The following is a 24219-nucleotide window of genomic DNA, read 5'->3' as shown; positions in this document are numbered from 1 at the left end:
CATTGTTTGGGAATAAATATAGGCCTCAACTACCAAGATAAATTGTTCACATATACTTGTAATAAAGAAGAAATTGTTTGATCTCTATAATTTAAAAGATGTTGTATTCTGTGCACAACTCAATGATTTTGTAACACTTCTTAAGTTGCATGTTACATTTTTGTACACTGAAACTAAAACTAGAAGGGACAACTGCACAAAAAGGTTATAATGATTATACAACATATAAGCCTATGGAGAACTAGCTCTTTCTTATGCATAGGTTTGCTTCTCCAAAAGCATAGCAACATCTCTCATTGTTGGTCTACTATGCGGATCCTTTTCAGTACATGTCAAAGCCAACAATAGCACCTTGTTAACTTGTCTCATTACATTGTGATCTGAAATTTCATCAAGAAGCATTGAATCAACAATTGCATTAATTGCTCTTGTTTCCTCCCACACAGATCTAACCCAATGCACAATATCTGTTCCTTCCATAAATGAAGGATCCAATGCCTTCTTTCTGGATATCAGCTCCAGCAAAACTACCCCATAACTGTACACATCAGACTCCTTACCCTTTCTTGTTGTATAAGCATTCTCTGTTGAACATGATAATCCAGATAAGAATTTGGAAAATAATTTAATTACAATAGTAAAAGGTTTTTATGCTAACAACCGATCATGCATTGATTCATACATCCTTCGAAATAATTGACTCTTACGGTAGTAACTACCTTCAAAGTCATGCATTAAGTAGTGTATGGTTGGTTGACAGTGTAACAAACTTTATACCGACATTATATCAATATCAAACTCAACTAGAAATAGAATATGCAATTATCTTCTTGTTGAAAGTGTAGAAGAATTACCTGGTGCAATATAGCCTGTTGTACCAGTAATTGATATTGACTGTGTTGAGATAGAAGTATGATCCAAAAGCTTAGCAACACCAAAGTCTCCTACATGAGGCTCCATTTCAGAATCTAAAAGTATATTGCTCGGCTTGATGTCGCGGTGCACTATGACAGGATCACAGTCAAAATGGAGGTAAGCCAATCCATGAGCAACTCCAACAGCTATCCTATACCTGATACTCCACTCCAAGTGTTGTGGTGGATTCTTCTCATGCAAAGCATCATGAAGGCTTCCATTTGGCATGTATGTGTACATGATTAGACCATAGTTTTCTCTCAGATAAAAGTCTTCCAATCTCACCAAATTTCGATGCCGAATCTTTCCAAGGGTTTCAACTTCTCTCATCATGCTTATATTTCTCCCTTCATTCTGAGCAAATAAAACCTTTTTCACAGCAACAATTCTGTCTGTACCTAGTGCAGCTTTATAAACAACTCCATAGGCTCCTCTTCCAATAATATACTGATCATTCAGGTTCTCTGTTGCTTCCATCACCTTGTTGAGAAGTTCTGAAGCGTTCTCTTCATCTGACCATCCGGTTTCCTGCTTAAGTCTTCTGATAAAATATATATAAACTAGTCGCAGCAGAAAAACAACAAATATGAAGATTCCAAGTGCTATCATCACAATTGCAACAACACTAAGGCCTTTTGATTTTTTTGTCTCACATTGTCTTAAATAGCTTCTTTCAGTGGAATTCAACACATTTGATAATGAAAAACTGAAACATAGTCCAGGATTACCCAGAAATGATGATAGAGAAGAATTCGGCTTGATCAGCTGTGCCGGTACAGAACCTTCAAAAGAATTGTGTGAAATGTTGAGTTCAGATAATGAACTGAGTTCATCAAGAACTTGTATGCTTCCTGTCAAATTGTTCCAAGATAAATCCAGTGCTAGTAGATTCTTCAGGTTTCCTATCTCCTCTGGAAGCTCACCTATCAACCCATTGGCACTTAGATTTAAGCCATATAGCAGATTCTGCAATCTTCCAATTGATCTAGGAATATTTCCACCAAAGATATTTCCACCAAGTTGTAACTCAGTAAGCATTTCATAATCTGACAAGAAATCTGGGATACCACCACCAAAATTATTCTCTCTGAGAATCAAAGTGGTTAGTGTTGTCCAGTTTTGCAGACTTGATGGAAAGGAACCATTTAAGAAATTGAATCCCACATCAAACCTTCCCATTTTGCTGCAGTTTGATAGCTCATGTGGCAATGCACCTTCCAAGTTATTGTGAGAAAGATCCAAAGTCTCAAGATTCACAAGGTTTCCTAGTGATGAGGGTACAAGACCTATAAACTTGTTCATGGACAAGTTTAAAAAGGAAAGATTTGTGCAGTTTCCCAAAGTTGATGGAATTGCTCCACTGATATTATTGCTATTGATGCTCATGTATGAGATATTTGGATTAAATTCAAAATCAGGAAGAGGGCCAGTAAAATTATTCTCTTCAAGTCTTACCCTTGTAAGAGTTGTACACCTTCCTACACCAGGAGGTATGCTACCATGAAACTGATTGAAACCCATATTGAGCCTCACTAATCGGCTTCCGAAACAAAGATTTGGTGGGAGAGTACCAGTAAAACTATTGAACATGAAGTCCAGCTGCACTAAGCTGCTGTTAATTCCTAAGGTTTGTGGTATGACTCCGGTGAAGTGGTTGTTAAACAATGAGATGTTTTGAAGAAATTTAAGCTGTGTCATATCTATAGGTAGCTCTCCAGAAAGGCTATTATTGTACAAAAGGACATGCTCAAGGCTTTGAATTTTCCATATGCTAAGTGGAATTTCCCCTATCAAAAAATTCTGATACAGCCGAAGATCGCGCAATTGACTCAAGTTTCCTAATTCACTAGGAATATCCCCCTCAAGTGCATTGGAATACAAGTGTAACTTATCTAATGACTTGCAATTACCAATCTGTGCAGGGATTTTCCCAGATAATTGGTTCTCAGCAAGTATTAGAACAGAGAGACTGTTTAGGAGACCTAAAGTGGATGGTATAGTGCCAACTAAGTTAGCTTGTGCAGCATAAAACTCTGTTAAACCACTGCAGTTTCCCAAGCCTGGTGGAATACTTGTGTTGAATGCATTGTAAGAAAGACTCAAAATAGATAACTTTTTGCAATTTCCAGATCCCAAAGGAATGGTTCCTTCAAACTCATTACCAAAGAGATATAAAGTGTCAAGATTTGTGAGATTGTTTAGACTAGAAGGAAGAACTCCTTGCAGAAGATTGGTATCCAAATCAAGAAACTTTAATTTACTACAGTTTCCAATGGATATTGGAACTGTCCCTGACAACTCATTAGCACTTAGATCCAGCATCACAAGCTGAGTCATGTGGCCAATACTTGAGGGAATGGAACCATTTAAACTGTTGTTATTAAGGTGCAATTCTTCAATGTGAGGAATTTGAAACAATGATTCAGGAATTTCACCAGAAAGCTGATTAGAAAACATGGCCATGTACTTCAAATTTTGTAAGTCTTTGAAGCTCTGAGGTATTCCTCCACTAAAGTTGTTTAAAGAAAGCTCTAAATACTCAAGCATGCCACAATCACCTAGTTGTAAGGGAATTTCTCCATTGAAACCAGTAGCATACAAATCTATGGTTTGCAAGTGACTCAAGTTTCCAATTTCAGGTCCCAATTGACCAAAAATGGAATATTCACTGAGATTAAGAGAAATTACATTGTTGGCATCATTGCATTCCACTCCTACCCAAGAACATGGAGTGAAATCAGAGGCCTTCCAAGTAGAGTTTATGTCACTAGGAACATTAGTCCAGTGGCTCAAGAGAGACAAAAGAGTCAATCCATCAGGGTTCAAAGCAGAAGCATCATATAACAAGGTAGAAGCAAAAGAAAAACATAGAAGCAATAAGAGGTACCCCATAGGAAAAAAGTTAAGGAACTACAACAAAAGGTGAAACAAAGATAAAAATGATACTAAGGTTGCAATATTTGAAGACATACACTTACAAAAGTTTACAAGAAAAACAAGGTGCTGGAATTCTATTGAAGCAGGCTTTGACTTCAAAGAAAGAAGATGAAGCAGTTATATAGTTTTGCAATTGCCAGAATGCTTTTCAAGCATGGAATTTTTTAGCAGCACATGTTGATTTGTCTTAAAAAGCACTTTTTTGGACAACTTGACTAGTTGGAACACACAAATTATCATGTCATTATGTAACTAGCCAATTAAACTCCACAATATAATATAAAAATGAGTATAATATTTATGTACTGTCACTATAAAGATATATACATGTTCAATATATCATGCATCATTTATTTGTATTACTTTTTTTTTTTGTAAGAGTGAACAATATTGAAAAGTAATGATGAATAATATAATGACGTATATAAAATTCATGCACCTTGACTGCATATATTTTTTTCTAAAGATATTATTTTTTATTTTTATACTTTTTTTTAATTAAGTGACACTTTTTAATTGATTAGGAAGGGAAATATAAATAAAAGGATACCATCTCCTTTCCACTAGTTGGCTAGCCACAGCAGTCTTTTTTTACATAGTCAATGTGACTTTCCTTTTAAGATTATCTTCATGTGTGTGCTTTTTAATCCTCCAAACCAACACGTGCTAATTTACAAATTTATTATAAGAACTAATTTGATGAGAGTTTAAATTTTTTAAGAACTTAAATTTATACTGTGTGATGGTTATTTAATTCTTAAGGAAATTTTTGATAAAACAAAAATAGTATGAAGTTAATATCGTTTGCATGTTTGAAAGACGAAGATTACATTTAAGTCTATTTTTATTCAAAGCTTAGAGTGATGCAATTTCATTGTTGTTAATTATGGTTTATTTTTTCAATTTCTAACAAAATTGGAGTTCTTAACTAGGATTTCTATTTTAATTTTTAGTATAATAACAATAACTTTTCATTAGTTGTGATAGTAAATAAATGTTTTCATAGGAAAATATAGTTTAACTTCACTTTATAGTTTGATATGAATATCTGTTTAAACCTAAATATAACTAATTTACGATCTAATAATTTTGGGAAAGAATCACATCAACCTGATATATTAATATAAGAGGTAAATTTGAAAATTATGCATAAGTAAATCATTATAGATTTTATTTTAACATAATTAACACAACTTTTTATGAGTAATGATCATAAATGAATGATTTGATGAAGAAGTTGTCGATTTAGTGATGTAAGGTTTTGCTATATCTTAGAATGACTAAAAGATCAATAATTTCTTATGCGTCACATTTGTTAGGAGGACACACAATTTAAAAATAACTAATTTCTTATCAAAAAATGAGAGAATAGCCTAGCACAGGGGAAATGAATGATTTGATGTTTAAAGGCTCGCCTACATGTTTAATTAAGGGTGTGTGGATTGAACAAATTTACTTAATTTGAATATAAGCTGATAGTTTGACAGAGTCTTTTGTTTGAACCGAAATTTGACTTAGTCATAGTCCAATAAGAGGAGGGACCCGATCAACCTAGTATGGTAACATGTTGGATAAATTTAAACACGCATAAGTGGAACCATTTTTTATCTTTAGTTTCTAATGACCAAAGGATAATTTTATTATAATAAAAAATAGTAAATGTGTCATTAAAAATTGTATTTCTCTTTAAACTATGATGGTTCTGTAAATCAACTAATCTTAAATCATAATGTATTATATTTTTCAATTAGATAACCACTAAGTCGTAATCAACTATTTGTTATAAAAACCAATTTCACGATATTATTGACACAGATAACCGAATGCATATTCCATTATTCATGTAGAATGATGATCTAGTTTTAAGTAACATCTGTCAATCTAAATCAATTTATATCATGTTAGAATTGACCATATGATACGTAAGAATCTACTTGATTTGTCTTTGACCTATAAGATATAAAATAAAATATAAAACTTAATTTATGATAATGGTGAATAAATCCGATGGTAATGTACTGGAAATTGAAGATTAATATTTAATATTAAAAAAGATAAGAAAATTGTAAAGCAAAACTTGGTTGGTAAGGTACGTAACAGTATTTTGGTGGAAGGTTCTGTATATATGATCAAATTGAAAACTGAAGAAAGAGTAAGAATCCCCAATTTGATGAAAGCAATTGATTAATTGATTGATTACCGTGTCTGCGTTATTGGTTCAAATTCCAAATGAAGAGGGTTTTCGGTGCGAAGAAGAACAAGGATCCCCCTCCTTCCATTCAAGATGCATCCGATAAAGTAATACACTAATACTCAATTTTGTTTTCCTATATTCACTCTATTTATTTATTTTCTTAAGTTTTTAAACACTTGGGTTTTTGGTAATATGAATTATCTATTTGCCGAAGTATAAAAAGGACGGACCAGTGCATGAGACGAGACTGCACCCGTAGGGTCTGGTCGAGATAGATGTATTTGGTGAAGTATAACTGATATGTTGTTTTTTTCCTGCAGATAACTAAACGAGGTGATACAGTGGAGGAGAAGATTAAGAAGCTTGATGTTGAACTAAGTAAATATAAGGAACAGATCAAGAAAACCAGACCTGGTCCTGCCCAGGAAGCTGTTAAAGCTAGAGCCATGAGAGTTCTTAAGCAAAAGCGGATGTAATTATCTTATTCTTACTTTTCGCAGATTAATCATAGGCATTAAAGTTAGGATTTTGTCGAAAATTTTCATATATTCTCATATACATGAAGGAGATAGCTTAGTGTTTAAGAAATAGGACATTGATAAAAAAGTTGGTAAAGCCTGGCAGCTGTTGCTTCCAACTGAACACTTACATTGATAGAGTTTATTTCATCAAACATTATTGTTATCATATCAATCAAGTTTGTTATATTTTAGTACCTCAGTGCAGGTTCTATCGTGGTGTTGCCTGTGACTTGTTTCACTTTGATAAGTATCTCATATGTTTTCTGTATTTTGAATTCCTTTACCAAACTGAAGAAGCCTTGTTTTATTTCCTTGTATACATGTAGTTGATTTGTAGCCATGAGAGTAATCATTTTTTGTAACTTAATAGTTTGGGCTTTATTCTATAGATGATCATACTGTTCATAACTAACACTAGCGTAAGAGTGCTAGGAATTTGTGCTTTCAATACATGTAATTGCTATATGTTCATGAGGTTAATTTTTATTATTAACTCAAAAGGCTAATGGAAACTAAGTAGCAATTGTCATGTCAGTGTGTAAGTGTAGTATGTTGGACTTAAGTAAAGTTAACAGTTTAAGCTCTATTCTCATCGAAGTACACTAAATCTTTGGTCAGGTATGAAGGGCAACGTGACATGCTGTATAATCAGACTTTTAATCTTGATCAAGTTCAATTTGCTGCTGAGGGCATTAAAGACGCACAACAAACTGTATGTATTAAAGAGCTTCGAGTATTCTTTGTAATCATTGTATACCATTTATCATTTTTTTCATTTATCTATCTGTATATCATACTTCTTTGATATTTACAAGAACATTGGATGGTCTAACTCATAACAGAAGACATATATCATCAAAACTTTGTGTGTGTTGAAAAGAGAAACTTATTAAATTTGTGGATCTTTTTTTCTTTTATACTAAAAGAAGTATTATTAGATGAGAAGAGAATAGAAAAAAGAAGCGGATAAAACATCTTCACAAGGAACAAAAAAATAGCTAAAACTAGGAGATAGAGCCATGCAACATAACATGTCAGTCCATCTGCAAGTCTGCAACAGAAACCCCAATTAACACACCTATGGGAAGAGCATATCTTGTTTTATGATACATCTTGAGTTTGAACCCTTTCACAATGGTGAGGTGTTTATTTGTGGCCTAGTGTTAGTAGATTTTAGTCAGGAAAACAACCTCTCTACTACCGGGGTAAGGCTGGGTTCATTTGACCTTCCCAATACCTTACAGTGGTTTACTAGCACAACTGGGCTTTCCTTTCTTTTATGATTCATACCATGGAGGTCATCTTGATTTTTAAATACATTTTTTGGATGTCTATAGCTATTTTTAATTTCTACTGGAGATGCTGATTGTATGATATATTAAGCGTAGTTGACTGGGGTATGCGTATTCACTATAAAACATTTGTTTGTCTTGGTAGCGCTCTAAGGGACATTTGAGGTGGACCTTTGTCTATAACCTGTTTGGAACCTGCTGCCTACCTCATGACTCATGAGAGGTAGTGGATGAATGGTTTGTTATTTGGGAGGGGTCTCCTCCTATAGATGTTATTATATGCCTTATTCTTCTGTTATAACTTGTTACAAATTGTAGTATGTCTTAGATTTTCGGAAATTGGATGACACCTTGGAGAATAGTTTTGTCAAGCAGTATGTAATTTAAATTTCTATTCACAACTTTCTATTTATTTTCCCCTTTCCCTTTTTCAGATGTCAGCTTTGAAGTCTGCCAACAAGGAATTGAAGGGAGCGATGAAAACTGTGAAGATCGAAGACATTGATGTATGTATAATGTATTTTCTTTTCTCTTACGGTTTCAGTGTAGCTACCATTGATAACATTAAATCGTAACTATTGATCCATGCAACATGTAGAATTTGCAAGATGAGATGATGGACCTGATGGATGTAAGTAATGAAATACAAGAGACTCTGGGTAGAAGCTATAATGTGCCTGATGACCTTGACGAGGATGAACTCATGGGTGGTAAGTTAAGAAACTGTTTAGGCTTTTGAGCTATGTCGTAAACTTTTTCAAACATTCCTACCTAGTGTGGCTACACGAATGGGTAGGGCAGCTGGATTTTGCAAATGTTCAATGAAAAATGGTTGTCCTTATACAAGTTTGGGTTCCTGGTTTGAATGAAATAAGTGTGATCATGTGTATGTGCAATGTTCTAAGAAGTATATTTGAAGCTTATTACAAATGTCACCAGCTACATTTTATTGGTTTGATTCTTCATAATGTGCAATACTTTTTTAGGAAACAGACTCCCATCAAATTTAAATTATCTGTTTCATTCTTTTTGTTTTTGGTAAAACAGAACTTGATGCGCTCGAAGCAGACATGGGATTTGAGACTGAAGCTGATGGGGTCCCCTCCTATCTTCAGCCTGATAAAGAACCTGATTTGGATGCAGAGCTTAACTTGCCTTCAGCTCCAGCAGGACATACAGCACCTGGCAGATCCAATGCCCAGGTATCATCTCCTTATTTATTTTTTACTTAACAGAAAATGTTTTTTTGTCTTTTTGTAGTTCATCTTTTAAACTGTACTTAAATGAGCTTCTAAAGACAGAAAAACATGGTCAAATCTCACTGCAAAAGAGTGTGTTAAAACATGTCACTTGTATCTTTTGAAGATATTATTTGGATTCAACTTTGTCAAGGCATGTATTTAATTTGGACACTGTTTCTGTTGAGAAGATGTCAACTTCAGGAGGAGTTAGATCATGAAATAATAAGTCTGTTTCTCAAGAGTTAGAGTTAAAAAAACTTGATATTATGGACAAGGTCATGGAAGGTTTACTTCTTCAAGAGTTAGAGCATGAAACATAACACAGTATCCAAAATAACATGTACTACTAGAAACTGAAGCAGGCATAATTAAGCACTGTAAATTGTTATAGTTGAATGGACAATTTTTTGACAGTGGAAAGTAGCTTGGACTTGTCAAATCATTGTTACATGGTACACGGTGTGGGTACCTGTATGTGGTTCACTTGGGTATCCAGTTTGCCACTTTTTACATTAATTTTATGAGATCTTCTTTATGACGAACCCGTACGGGGTATGGTGAATTCGCTATGCGGTATCGATGAAAACTGTGAAGATCGAAGACATTGATGTATGTATAATGTATTTTCTTTTCTCTTACGGTTTCAGTGTAGCTACCATTGATAACATTAAATCGTAACTATTGATCCATGCAACATGTAGAATTTGCAAGATGAGATGATGGACCTGATGGATGTAAGTAATGAAATACAAGAGACTCTGGGTAGAAGCTATAATGTGCCTGATGACCTTGACGAGGATGAACTCATGGGTGGTAAGTTAAGAAACTGTTTAGGCTTTTGAGCTATGTCGTAAACTTTTTCAAACATTCCTACCTAGTGTGGCTACACGAATGGGTAGGGCAGCTGGATTTTGCAAATGTTCAATGAAAAATGGTTGTCCTTATACAAGTTTGGGTTCCTGGTTTGAATGAAATAAGTGTGATCATGTGTATGTGCAATGTTCTAAGAAGTATATTTGAAGCTTATTACAAATGTCACCAGCTACATTTTATTGGTTTGATTCTTCATAATGTGCAATACTTTTTTAGGAAACAGACTCCCATCAAATTTAAATTATCTGTTTCATTCTTTTTGTTTTTGGTAAAACAGAACTTGATGCGCTCGAAGCAGACATGGGATTTGAGACTGAAGCTGATGGGGTCCCCTCCTATCTTCAGCCTGATAAAGAACCTGATTTGGATGCAGAGCTTAACTTGCCTTCAGCTCCAGCAGGACATACAGCACCTGGCAGATCCAATGCCCAGGTATCATCTCCTTATTTATTTTTTACTTAACAGAAAATGTTTTTTTGTCTTTTTGTAGTTCATCTTTTAAACTGTACTTAAATGAGCTTCTAAAGACAGAAAAACATGGTCAAATCTCACTGCAAAAGAGTGTGTTAAAACATGTCACTTGTATCTTTTGAAGATATTATTTGGATTCAACTTTGTCAAGGCATGTATTTAATTTGGACACTGTTTCTGTTGAGAAGATGTCAACTTCAGGAGGAGTTAGATCATGAAATAATAAGTCTGTTTCTCAAGAGTTAGAGTTAAAAAAACTTGATATTATGGACAAGGTCATGGAAGGTTTACTTCTTCAAGAGTTAGAGCATGAAACATAACACAGTATCCAAAATAACATGTACTACTAGAAACTGAAGCAGGCATAATTAAGCACTGTAAATTGTTATAGTTGAATGGACAATTTTTTGACAGTGGAAAGTAGCTTGGACTTGTCAAATCATTGTTACATGGTACACGGTGTGGGTACCTGTATGTGGTTCACTTGGGTATCCAGTTTGCCACTTTTTACATTAATTTTATGAGATCTTCTTTATGACGAACCCGTACGGGGTATGGTGAATTCGCTATGCGGTATGTATAGCAAATGAGAGAATTAAGTAACTATGTGTCAAATGCATCATCTACTGTTTTCTTCATTATATAATCTACAACAGAGAAGGGAAGCCTACACTTGGGACCATTTTTTTTTACGACTATTGCATGGTAAACCTATCCATGTTTGAGGTTCTATTCTCATGTTTGGTGGATTTAACATATAAGGACGTGCCTTATCACTGCGGCATTCCTGATTTAGACTTATCTCAAATTTTCTCTGGGAAGATTATACTTCGTACATCTATCCTCCCTAGGCTCCACTAGGTGAGAGGCTCGTGCATTGGGGCACCCTTTAAAACTAAGTTTCATAAGTTGAATTATGTTGTGATTATTGAAATTTGGAAGTATTATCATTATGATGTCAAGTATAGCTTAGTGTGAGCCTCTGTTTTCTGGTAAACTGCTTACTAACAACTAATAAGTGATTCTTGAAGCAGTTTAATACCAGAATCTTAAGATAGATTACTCTATTTTGTGCTTTTTATTTGTATTATTTAGTTTTCTTTCCTGATTGATTGCTTTGCTAATACAGACTGAAGATGAACTGGGTTTGCCTGCTGTTCCCCGTGCATCCTTACGCGGTTAGAGAATGGTTTTCATGTCATTGGCGAGCAAGGCCTTGTAAAGATCTGAAGAACTTGAGAACTTTGATTGATACAGTGATTTAATTGGTTTGGTGTTGGAATTATTTGACTATGAATTTCTTTTTCGTGTAAAAAACATTGTGGAAACATATTTGGTAATATATATAGAAAAGATTCTGACACAGAAAGGGAAAATATCACCCTAGTTTTGTAAAAGCTTGGAACTTGCTTAGTTTAGGGCCTTGTCTTCTAGGAGATTATGAACACACCCTCATGAAGTTTGTTTCATTGTCTCCATTGAAATAATTTTAGTAGATTTATTGATTTGTTTAACATAAATGGCGCCTTAAATGTGAGAAATCATTATGAATGTGACAATTATGGGTAGCCTAATTTTGCATAACAGTTTGGGTAACCAAATAAGAGTTTGTTAATGTTATCCAAGGGTGTATTTCCATTTTAAAGGAAATAGTAAAGGATAATTTAGTAAATCAATTGTGCCTAAAATAGCACCTGAGGTTAAATGACGAGGCTGATATTTGGAACAGGAAAATGTGATTATAGTTCAAGAGTTTTTGGATTAGAGCAGAAATTGAGTTAAATAGTATTAGAATAAATAATTGGTCAATTGTACTAGAAAGTGACTTACTTCAAAGAACCCAAAGATGGTGAAATACATGTAGCTCCATCTGGGGAAACCTTTATATGGGTTGGGACACAAAATCACCGTCTTATGTCAAAATTTGCACATACATTCATAAATCATGAAACATGGTGTTCACAAAAAAGAAAAAAGAAAAAAAATGAAACATGCCACAATATAGAAACATGTATTTGATTGAATAATTATTGCTGTATTTGTAGCTACTTCATACTGCTCGGTTGGGGTGATGATTGAGATTGTTGATAAGTGTCAAATCTATTGGCCTGGAAGCTTTGTTTATCGAAAGAAAGTACATGTTCCTCTAGAGAATTTTGAAGTATCGAAATAGAAGAACCACCATCATTTTTCCTTTAAATCTTTGATTAAGGGATCCAATACACATTACTATCAAATTAACCATTGAGAGATCATTGCAACTAGAAGATCCTCCCAATAATCGACTTATCTAAAGACTTTTATTATAATTTTATTTCAGACAATTGTGGCTCCTTACTTAATTTTTAGCTTAATTATATCCCCTTTTTTTTTAAAAATTATACACTCCAATTATTTTAAAAGTGGTTATCACCTTGTCTTTATCCATAAAAAAATCGTTCTCTCAAAGAAGTTTTGTATAATTTATCCAGAGATATTGAAAATAATTAATGATATATCTATCTAACCATAAGAAAATGACATATGTCACTTAAAAAATAACAATCATTAATAAATAAAGTTTCATTTTGTGACATATGAGTAGGAGGATTTATAGGGCATATACCATTTTCCATTGAAAGTCGCATGCAACATTATCCTTAAGTCGAGATATAATAAGGGTTGGGATCCTCTTCAGTATTGAAGAATACAGTATTGGGCCCAAATCCTAACATGTGGTACCCAAAAAAGTTTAAAGGTCCAAATTTAATATTATTTTTAATTAGATAAATAAAAAACTTAAAAAAAATTATTCATTTTTTACATTCCAGTAATAAAGAGGAATTCTGTTCATATAATAAGGGTGTGAATGTTGAGAAGTGTAAGTATAGCTGCTTTGAATATGCTATCCATTTTAGTGTATGCTTCACCCCATTATGTGACTTTTCATTTCCCTTCCCTAAATTGACTTAAGAATTTCTACTGCCCATTCTATTTTATGTAATTATTTTTTGTTGACCTTAGGTCTCATTGCAATAAATCATTTAAAATGAGTGGAGTGTGGTGTCATGTGTAATTAAAAACCAAATTTCAAGATGAATGTAATAATCCATTCCTTGTTGTTTATCCTTTCAAACATGACACAATCTCATACATCTTTGGATAGTTTTGTTATTAGGCATATGTGAGGTAGGTGCAATAATTTCTTCAATTTAAATACAATATCACAAGCTAGATAATTCAATTACAACCCAACCCTGTTAAGCTTTGTCTAGATAATTAAGTTGCTGACCTATAAAACCTTGGCCTTAAGTAGACAATCGAATTAAAATATTAAATATGCATTTTTGGACAATACCAGCTAGCTAATCCATGAACATCATGTATATGCATGAACTACACCACCACTACATAATACTCAAGTTGACATTTAATTCCTTTTGTCAATACTAACTCTCTTTCTCTAATCCAAAAGCAAAGTTTGTCTTCTATAGCCATCATCTTAGGGAGTGATTTTTGGTTAGGGTATCCCACTTGTGCTTCAATTATTATTTAACACAGATAAGGTTGTAGAGATTATGATAGAATTATATTCAATATTTAGAAATATTTATTTAACAATATGATGATAGGGTTACCTTTTGTATTACATACACAAGACTTAAAAGATATGAATTCTTTATTGTTGGGAAATAAACATGCACCCTGAACTAACAACCCTCAGATACTTGTGACATGATTCCAACCACACCTTTTTTGCAATGCCTTCAGTATAAGAGATTTTTACGCTGTTATTATATTATTATTAACTTTTAAATATAATTAATACAAATAAATGATTAATATTGTACTAATTGTATATAAATTTTTACAATAACATACATACATATTACAGTATTTTAAGTTTTAGCTTCCTTAATAAGAATAATGCTGCATTCACACATAAAAAGCAAGCCCTCAAAATTTCCCTAAAGTTTATAGACATTATAAAGCATAGATATATGCCAAAAAAGTGCTTTCTTATTAATCTTTCCCAACAATAGAAGATCATGAGCAACACTTTTGATTCTGATAGCCCTTCAGAGGAATCAAACCTATCATATTATACTATTGGATTATCTGTTGGTTTTCTCTTCATCATAATGTTCATATCTGTCACTTCATATTACTGTACCCATAGAAACTTTCAGAACAGGATATCTACAAGAGCCAGTGCCAGTGCCAGCAACTACGGTTCTAATAGAACTGTGATCATGGAGAGAGATATTTCTGTTGTAACTATCCAAGTCCAAAGTGAGGAAGAAAAAGAAGCCATTTTTAAAAGTTATCCTCAAATGTTGTACTCTCAAGCCAAGCTTCACAAGGTTGAACATTCTTCAACAACACTAGGTTGCTCAATATGTTTAGCAGATTATAATGATTCGGAGTGGTTGAGGTTCTTGCCAGATTGTGGTCACTATTTTCATAAGGAATGCATTGACATGTGGTTGAGGCTAAACATGTCTTGTCCAGTTTGTAGAAACTCTCCATTCCCAACACCTCTTCCAACTCCCATTGCTCAAGTTACTCCATTGGCTACAAGACGAGATTGACACATATCTCTTATCTCTTATCATGTCATATGTTGTCCAGTGTCGCGTGCCAACGAAAATATGAGATATCAATTAAAACTTTTTTTTTTATTATTATTATTATTACTATTATTTTTTATACATTATTATTAGTGTGAGACAACTTATGTCACATAATGTGAGTTGTCAGATATTAATTAAATTTTATTAGTTGTGTTTTTTGTTGTACATCCCAATTTCATATCTCATGGAATAAACAGGGAGATCGACTTTTATCATATCAAATTTATTATTTCAGCATTGCAATTTGACATTTTTCTATAGGAAATTACTTTTTATATTCTCCAAAAACTTTATTTTCCATATTTTAAAGGAAAAACTTTTATGTCAACAATTTATTATATCTTGTATTTAAAGTTAAAATAAATTTATTTTATTCTACATCATTTACAATCCATATTATTGTAAATAACGACATGAATGATATCACATTTGTCAAAAATAAATTTTTTTAATCAAAATATAAGCAATTTAATTGATAATTTAAAACAAGATAAATTCAAAAATGACACATGAAGAGAGATATTTTATTTTATGAATATTATAGTTTTTGTAATTTTTGTAAGCATATGATAATCGTAATTGAGATCGAATTTCCCCACAATTGAACATCATATATCCACAACCACAATCAACCAAATTTAAAAACAAATTTTCTTGCATCTTTTGCTTTTGTTAAAGAATTTTGTTATCTTTACTCCTAGAAAGTCCGAAAGTAAAATCATAACAGGGAGAATGATAGACTTAACTAAATAATACATATTTAACGAGGTAGTGGAGAGGTGATAATGGTGCAAAATTCTACATGTTATCCTATTATTCTAGATGCATTATTCATTAAAATCATGCATTTCTATTCAACAAAATGGAGTAGTGGAGAAGTAACATCAATATTTATTAAATGTAGCAATAGCTCTATTTATTCAGTCATTTGCCTAAACTATATTGATCTTCTGCTATTAAACATGTTCACGTGATCAATATGCTACGTGCCTACCCCTCAATCACCACAAGAAGTTTTGCATCATAAGAAAATCTAAGATTCTTTGACTCGTTGTGTTACATTAGTACACAAGCACATACTAGGACAAAGTTAGCTTCAACATCCAACAAGTGATTGTTTCTAGGATACAAGGATGAAATCAAAGATATATAGCTCTCAATTTATGTAATAGAGTTTTGAAATAAGTAGAGATGTAATCTTCTATAAATCTATTCCACCCTACAAAAGACACCAAACTTCAATTCCTTCTTACATTCCCATACCTGCGAGTTTTACATGCAATTATTGTTTGATATTTCCTGATGATTGGTGAAATATCAATCATACGATCTTCAATCTTATGATTCTCACATATGATATACAACAAGGATACAAAATCATACCTGAATCCATGAATTCATGTTCAATCTACTCCTTTGATATACTTTTTGAGAGAGTTTTTGGTATGATGACATTCCTCAACCAAATCTTTAATTCCTTTTGGAACCTTCGTTTTCTCTCTAATGGGGAGATGTGAAAACTATTTGTGATTTGGTGTATTGGGATCATAACCGTTCCTTATGTGTTAACATATATGATTCCTAGTATCCTGTATAGGTCAACTGTTTGGGTATCCACTCATTAAGTTCACATTTGTTATCAGTTTCAGAAGTCTTATAGGTTGTCATTAATTAGATCACTTTTTTTGTAATCCCAAAATAAATAGTGAATCTAATTGTATTAAATATATGATGTACACCTTAATTAGAAATTATGAATTTCTAACAATCTCTCACTTGAGATTCATATTTTTCTTGGAACAATTATGTCACATATTCTTTAGGCGCACATTTGTATGTTATTTATATTTAGACTTCTCTTTAATACAATCTGGTTCATCTCATATATCAACTATGGAACCACCGCGACCTTCATCACATTCAAACATGACTCGACCACGATGATCACCATACCAATATACTAAATAACATAGATCAAATATGGATGAGTGACATAGAAATTTCATGCAATGTGATCTTAAACATGTCTATTTTCAACTAGTCATTCTTTATTCTTTAGTGAGATCAATCCAAAGTCCTTAATTGCAACACAATAGTTACAATATTCAAAACAGAACGATAAACCATAACTTTATTATGCATAAAACTATATATGACGCCCAAAGTAAATCATAAAACATATAGACTCTCATTGAACTAATGAATCCTAAAGAGCAATACTCATATAAGCAATATGTTCATAAAATACTTTAGTTACCAAACCCTTAGTCGGTAGATCAGCTAACATAAAATTTGTCCATATATATTCTATGAAATTTGTATATTTTGATTACTTTCTTTAACAACCAGAAACTTGATGTCAATAAAATTTGACTTTGAAGAACTCCTATTATTGTTGGAGTTAAGAATCGCGGACTTAGTGTCACAATAAATTCTCGATGGTCTTTCAATACCATCGACCACATGTAAGCTAGTGACAAAATTCTACAACCATAAGTGACATTCTGATGTTTCAAAACAAATCATAAACTCCGTAGCCATGGTTGAAGGAGCTATGAGTGTCTGTTTAGTAGACTTCTAAGAGATAAAACCTTCGGCCAAGATAAACATACATCCAGAGGTGGAGTGTGTGTTGTCTAGACACTCAAAACATCAGAGTAAGAGTACAAAATGATCTCTAAATTCTCAGACATTCGATAAGTGAACATGTACTCATTTGTTCTCTTTAAGTAATGCATAACATGTTTGACTTCCATCTAGTGATGCATTACAAGATTGCTCAAATATCTTTTCAAAACTCTCACGACAAATGCTATGTTGTGACGTGTACAAGTTTGAGCATACATTAGACTTCCTATTGCATATGCATAAGGAATCTTTTACATCTCATATCTTCCGAGATTATTTTTTGGGCACTATTCGAGATTAAACTTGTCTTCCTTAGCTATAGAGGTATCCCCTGGTTTACTGTCTTTCATGTCAAATCTATCTAGGACTTTATCTATATAGCTTTCTTGTGACAACCTTAAGATACCTTGAGAGCAATCTCTTAACATCTGAATACGTAATACAAAGGAAGTTTCCACAAGATCTTTCATTTCGAAATTATTAATTAGAAATCTCTTGGTCTAATGTAATAGTCTCATATCACTGCTAGCAAGCTGAATATCATCGACATATATTACCAAGAATATAAATTTACTCCGACTGAACCTGTGGTACACGCAATCATCAACTTTATTTGCCTCAAAACCATACAAGGTAATAACTTGATGAAATTTGTGATTCAATTGACGAGAAGCTTGTTTAAGGCCATGGATGAATTTCTTTAATTTGCATACCATAGACTTTGAGCCAATTGACAAAAAGTTTTCTGGTTGCACCATATAGATTGTTTCATTAATGTTACATTTAGAAATGCAGTCTTAACATTCATTTGATGTAGTTCTAAATCAAAATGAGCTACTAGTGCCAATATTATTTTAAAAGAATCTTTCGAAGATATTGGAGAGAAGACTTCTTTATAATCAATGTCTTCTTTCTAAGTGAAGTCTTTAGCAACTAGACGAGCTTTATATTTGTCAATATTACCCTTCAAATCCCTCTTGGTTTTAAATATTCATTTGCAACCAATAGGTTTCGCACATTCAGGTAATTCGACATGATCCTAAACAAATACATATATATATATATATATATATTAATTCACAATATATACAAGATCATGAGTTCCAGATTGTATATGTATAAAATAAAAACACATCTTAACATATATATACATTATACATATACTTTAACAAATTGTAAAATTGTAAAGTGACAAAAGTCCATTTCCAATAGTGAGCATTAGTGCACATATAATATACATATTGTATAATTGAGTCATAAAAGTTAATGCAATGTTCATACACACATCTGAATATATATTTCAACATATGTTGCAAGGATTCATCATACAAATTACTCACAATTCAAATAAGCGAAAGCAGATAAAAGTTATCCTCATTATCCTAAATACCCAATTTTCATAACCAATAGTGAAAGCATAAAAATTCCAAAATTTAAAAAAATAGGGTTCATAAAAAATTGGGGAAAAAAACATCTTCAATGGAGAACCATAAAATTCAGAACCTAAAGCTCTGATACCACTTGTTAGATATTTCCTGATGATTGGTGAAATATCAATCATATGATCTTGAATCTCATAATTCTCACACATGATATACAACAAGGATATAAAGTCATACATGAATTCCTTAATTAATATTCTCTAGTTTACTCATTAGAGAGTTTTGGTATGATGATCTTCCTCAACCAAATCCTTAATTCATCTTGGGACCTTCGTTTTCTCTCTAACGGGGAGAGGTGAAAATTATTTGTGATTTGATGTATTGGGGACTATAACTGTTCCTTATTTGTTAACATATAGGGTTCCCATTATCCCTTATAGACCAACCATTTGGGTATCCACTCATTAAACTCATATTTATTATCAGTTTCAGAAGTTTTATAGGTTGTCATTAATTAGATCACTTGTTTTGTAATCGCCAAAATAAATAGGCAATATAATTGTATTAAATATATGATGTTCATATTAATTAGAAATTATGATTTTTTAACAATTATGCCTTCTATGGTGATGAGTTCTATATCCCCTCATCACCTTTGGCTATGACGTTCTATTGAATCGATACCATCTAATAATAGTCATTCTTATGAACCAAATCAAAATACATTGAATTGGATTGTCACATTGTAAGAGAGGAATGTTCTAGAGGGTTAATCAAACTTGTCATTTCTTTTCATCCTCAATTGGTTGATGCCTTGGAAAAAGCTTTGGAGGTTAAGGACTATGCCACAATTCATCTGAAATTAGGCATCCTAAAAATATATGCCCCCAACTTGTGGGAATATTAGCCAAGACAATAGAGTAGCGAGAGAAAAAAGCACATGGGACAAGTGCAGAAGCAAAGTAACTTGCACACAAGGACTTGCACCACAAATTTTAACTTAGTTCAAATGTTCTCCTATATTGGAGAGGCTGGTACTAAAGTATAAGAGAGGGAAATGTTTCTTGTTCATTCTTAAATTTATTTTATGGAAAAATACTTTTGAATTAGGACCGTTAGATATTGTTTTCTGTCACGTATCATTATCTCATTTCTTGATAATGATAGAAGATGTGTGCATGTATTAGAATGTTAATAAGCTCCCTAGTTTAGGGTTAAGAAGTTAGTTAAGTGTAGTTTATTTCTTGTATAACTAGTAAGATACAAATGCATTCGCGGAGCAATAATTTTTTATCATATAATTAAAAACAAACATGTTACCCGTGTATTTGTATGGTTAATAATACACATGTTACATGTACATTCTAATGGTTAATAACATACATGTTACCTTTGTATTCTAATCATTAATAACACACATGTTATTCTGTCATTCATTCGCATGGTTAAGAAAACATATGATACTTGTGCATTCGCATGGTTAAGAGTACACATGTTACTCGTACATTCGTGTGATTAAGAACATACATGTTAAATGTACATTCTCATGATTAAGAAACACACATGTTACCCGTGTATATACATGGTTAACATGATTCGCATACATGTGATGAAGAATGAATGATTGTGGATTACCTTCTATGGTTTCTATAAATAAAAAATCAATCTCGACATGATTCGCATAGTTAATTTATGTTGTACAACAAAATAGATGAACACAAGGTAAAACGAAAATAAAAAATGTAGAATCAATATTGTGCTACTTCTTGCTCAAGATTAAGTAGCAAAACTTATAAACACTGATTTCTTTACAAAATTAAGGGGAAATGATCAAAATACCAGAGTGTCACAAATTATTTACTTTTTTTTCTCTCTACTCATTGTTCATGTCATTTTCAACATTACAATAATGATTATTTTGAATAGAAAATTCTATAAACAAATCAAGAGATGCAAATAGATATAGAAAATCAACCTAAAATGATGTTTCAATGGTGAATAAACAATAAGAGACACCAGATCAAATAGAACTATCATCAATGTCCTTGTCATTAGAGACATTTCGCTCCTCTAGTTATCCAACAATAACAACAGATCTGCAAAATAAACAAAAAGGGATTTTAATGCAATATCTTCAATGAAAAAATTCAATAAATAGATCTACCTGCATAAAACCATTTTAAAATAAGAAATTTTAAAATGGAAGAATGATATAAACCAAGAAGAGTACTACGGCTATAAACACTTTCTTATTCCTATTAACAAAACATCCCCTTTTTCTTTGCTCTTCCGGAACCGGTACAGAAATTGGAAATAATGGTTGAAGAAAAGAAAAATAATGAAATTATGGAGTGAAAAATAGAGATGAGGTGCATTGGAGGTATGGAAGAGAGTGAAAAATAGTAATGGTGGAAGAAAAGTAATAAAATGGGAGAGAAAATATGGAAGAGAGAAGAAGAATAAAGAATAAAGAGAGGTGTCAATGGATAATAATAAATATTATAGTGTGATGAGGTGCATTGAAGGTATTGGAGTTCTTTGAGTGGAAATGTTTTTGTTTAGAACGTGACATGTGACATGTGACATGTGATACTTGCTAATTAAGGTGTAAAAACCTTACCTTTTTTTCTTAGTTAATAGATAGAAGGGGATCCTCTCATTCATTTGAAACTCAACTTTGTATTCAATTCCTTCATTCACAATCCATACAAGTCCTTCTTTTTTCCTCTCTTATTTTATGTTCTTCCATTTTTTGAATTGAGCTTGAATTTCTCATTGTTTGTTGATCACCTTTGTTGGAGCCACTTTTACAACAACCTCATAAATCATAACTATAAAATACATTCCACCAACTATAAACTAATTTTATCACATAAAAGGATAGTTGTCCTTTATATAAAGAATATAGCCTTACCATAAAGTCATTGTCACGTAAATTACACGGAAACTTCTCTCATAAAGAGAAGCCAACTAAAAAATGAGATTAAAATATAAGAACAACCATAATATATAAACTATGAAAAAGACATAAAAGTTGACGACCTAATAAAAGTTTAATATGTCAATATAATTTTTTTACACCATCAACATATTATCCATTATTGATTTAGATTACTTTTATTTATCAGTTCATAATAATTAATATATAAATAGTAGATATTTTATTAACAGTGTAAACAACAATTATGACAAGCGTATACATATTAAATCCAAACGATAATGCTAACCAATTATTTATTAAACCTTGTTTCCTAGTCAATGAACATAAGCTAGCTTCAACTTCCTCCAAATATCTCACTCCATTTTTTCATTAAAGATGAACAACAACGTGGAAAATGGTTTTGATGCAAGTGGGTTCACATATGGTGTAGCATTCGTGGTTGGTTTAATCTTCACAATTTTAGTAATAGCTTTTGCATGTGTGCGCTTTCGTATGTCTCAAAACCCTAATATACTCAACGTCTTGGCTGGTTTTCCACCTTCTCATAGAGGAGAAAACTTAGTTGAGATGGAACAAGGTCTTCATCAACATCACATTGAAACAAGTTTTGAAAGCTTCCCTAAACTACTCTACTCTGAAGTGGTGCAGAATAAAGGTGGTTCAAATATTTATTCTAGTTGTTCTATTTGCTTAGGGGATTTCAAAGAAAGTGACATGTTAACGTTGCTTCCTGGTTGTGGCCATCTCTACCACCTTAATTGTGTTAATCCATGGCTAAGGTTACATTCAACTTGTCCCATATGTCGAAAATCATCTGGTCAAAATCAAAATTCAATTGCCTCTAATATTGGGGGGTAAGATATTATATCCCAAATGTGTAGATGATATAAAGTGGTTAAATCAAATCACCATTTTCTGTATATGCAGTTTTTTTTTGTGAAGATGTTTTTTTGTATATATAGATAATTTGTATTCATTTTCTTTTAACCAAAATAATTGTATGGTTGTATGGTTGATGATTTGGGACTTGGAATATATGGTTAGTAAATCAGCAACTCGTAGTAAAATATATGTTGGAGGTAATTAATAATTTCACTAAATTTTTTATATTTTGTATCAAGAATCTCATCCATCTAACTAATAGTTCAAACATATGAAACACAAAAAGAAATACAGTATCATAAGAGTAGGAACAATGATCCCCTCCATTACAAGTATTTAATTTTCCATATATTTTTAAATGATAAAAATATTATTACATTATATATAAAAGGATAAAAGTATATTATCATATTATTTTTATTTTTATTTTTGTATTACTTACATCTCTATTAATGGAGAGCGGTTCTTACTCCATCAATAGTGTTCCCCAAATTTTTGGTATCATCAATAATCAGTTTAATGTATCATTGATATGCAAAATATTAAAGAAAAAACTAGTCTCTAATTTTCATAACCTCTAGTGTATAAATTTAGTTTCATGATGTTACTGCGTGACAATTAAAATTAGCAAAACCTCTTATGAGACATGTTAGTTACCAGCTTGGTACCTTGGTGGTAATTTATAATTAGCATGATCATTTAATATTTCAAAAAAAGAAAAGAAAAAAAAAGGAAACCCAAAACCACGTAATGCAGCTTCTAATTCATGATTGGGTCAAATTAATTAATCAAACTAATCTTTCCAGACCAATTAATGGCATATACTAAATTGACTAACAATAGTCAAAATTAGAAACTGAATTTCTTTTCACATAATGTTAGAGATTAGATTAATCAATAATATCATTGCCAAATTTTTAATAATTTTGGTTTTCAATAATTCTGTTTTGAATTAGGTAACAAAATTATTTATAGTCTTTAAATAGTTTTAATGCTATATGCATATTTAATTATTTACGTTTATATTTATACAAGGTTTGTTAATATGAGGAACCACTTTTTTTAGTTAGGAGTATATTAGCATTGTGTATTATGAAAGTTCGACAAAAAAATATCTTAAATATTATATTGAAATAAGTTTTGGTGAGGAAGATAATTGGCAGGAGGAAATTGAATTTTTAAATAACTCCTGCTTGACATAGAATTGGGTTCCTCTCTCTTATATTAGTTAAGTTGAAAATAAATAAAAATTTGTACTCTTGATTTTTTTGTTTATATCATATGTTAACATATTCAACTAGTACTTGACCCTCCACTGTTGGAGAGAGG

General features: G+C 32.1%; 4 protein-coding genes across 4 annotated transcripts; 3 read left to right on the top strand and 1 right to left on the bottom strand.

Annotated features, from left to right (window-relative positions):
• On the bottom strand, positions 86-3941 carry LOC109336401 (receptor-like protein kinase). Its single transcript, XM_019572973.1, has 2 exons — positions 855-3941; positions 86-584 (listed from the first exon to the last, which is right to left on the bottom strand). The coding sequence occupies exons 1-2, from the start codon at positions 3805-3807 to the stop codon at positions 253-255; spliced, it is 3285 nt and encodes a 1094-aa protein (XP_019428518.1). The 5' UTR covers positions 3808-3941; the 3' UTR covers positions 86-252.
• On the top strand, positions 6082-11814 carry LOC109336654 (charged multivesicular body protein 5-like). Its single transcript, XM_019573386.1, has 7 exons — positions 6082-6150; positions 6367-6518; positions 7186-7279; positions 8294-8365; positions 8458-8569; positions 8907-9061; positions 11574-11814. The coding sequence occupies exons 1-7, from the start codon at positions 6082-6084 to the stop codon at positions 11625-11627; spliced, it is 708 nt and encodes a 235-aa protein (XP_019428931.1). The 3' UTR covers positions 11628-11814.
• LOC109335467 (RING-H2 finger protein ATL70-like) lies at positions 14473-15015 on the top strand. The gene has a single exon (XM_019571602.1). The coding sequence runs from the start codon at positions 14473-14475 to the stop codon at positions 15013-15015; it is 543 nt and encodes a 180-aa protein (XP_019427147.1).
• Positions 22384-22866, top strand: LOC109335466 (RING-H2 finger protein ATL70-like). The gene has a single exon (XM_019571601.1). The coding sequence runs from the start codon at positions 22384-22386 to the stop codon at positions 22864-22866; it is 483 nt and encodes a 160-aa protein (XP_019427146.1).

Source organism: Lupinus angustifolius, chromosome LG20 (genome assembly GCF_001865875.1).
Source record: "Lupinus angustifolius cultivar Tanjil chromosome LG20, LupAngTanjil_v1.0, whole genome shotgun sequence".
In the NCBI taxonomy this organism is placed as follows: domain Eukaryota; kingdom Viridiplantae; phylum Streptophyta; class Magnoliopsida; order Fabales; family Fabaceae; genus Lupinus; species Lupinus angustifolius.
Note: the sequence above shows the minus strand (reverse complement) of the source record. Positions and strands in the feature narration are given on the sequence as shown.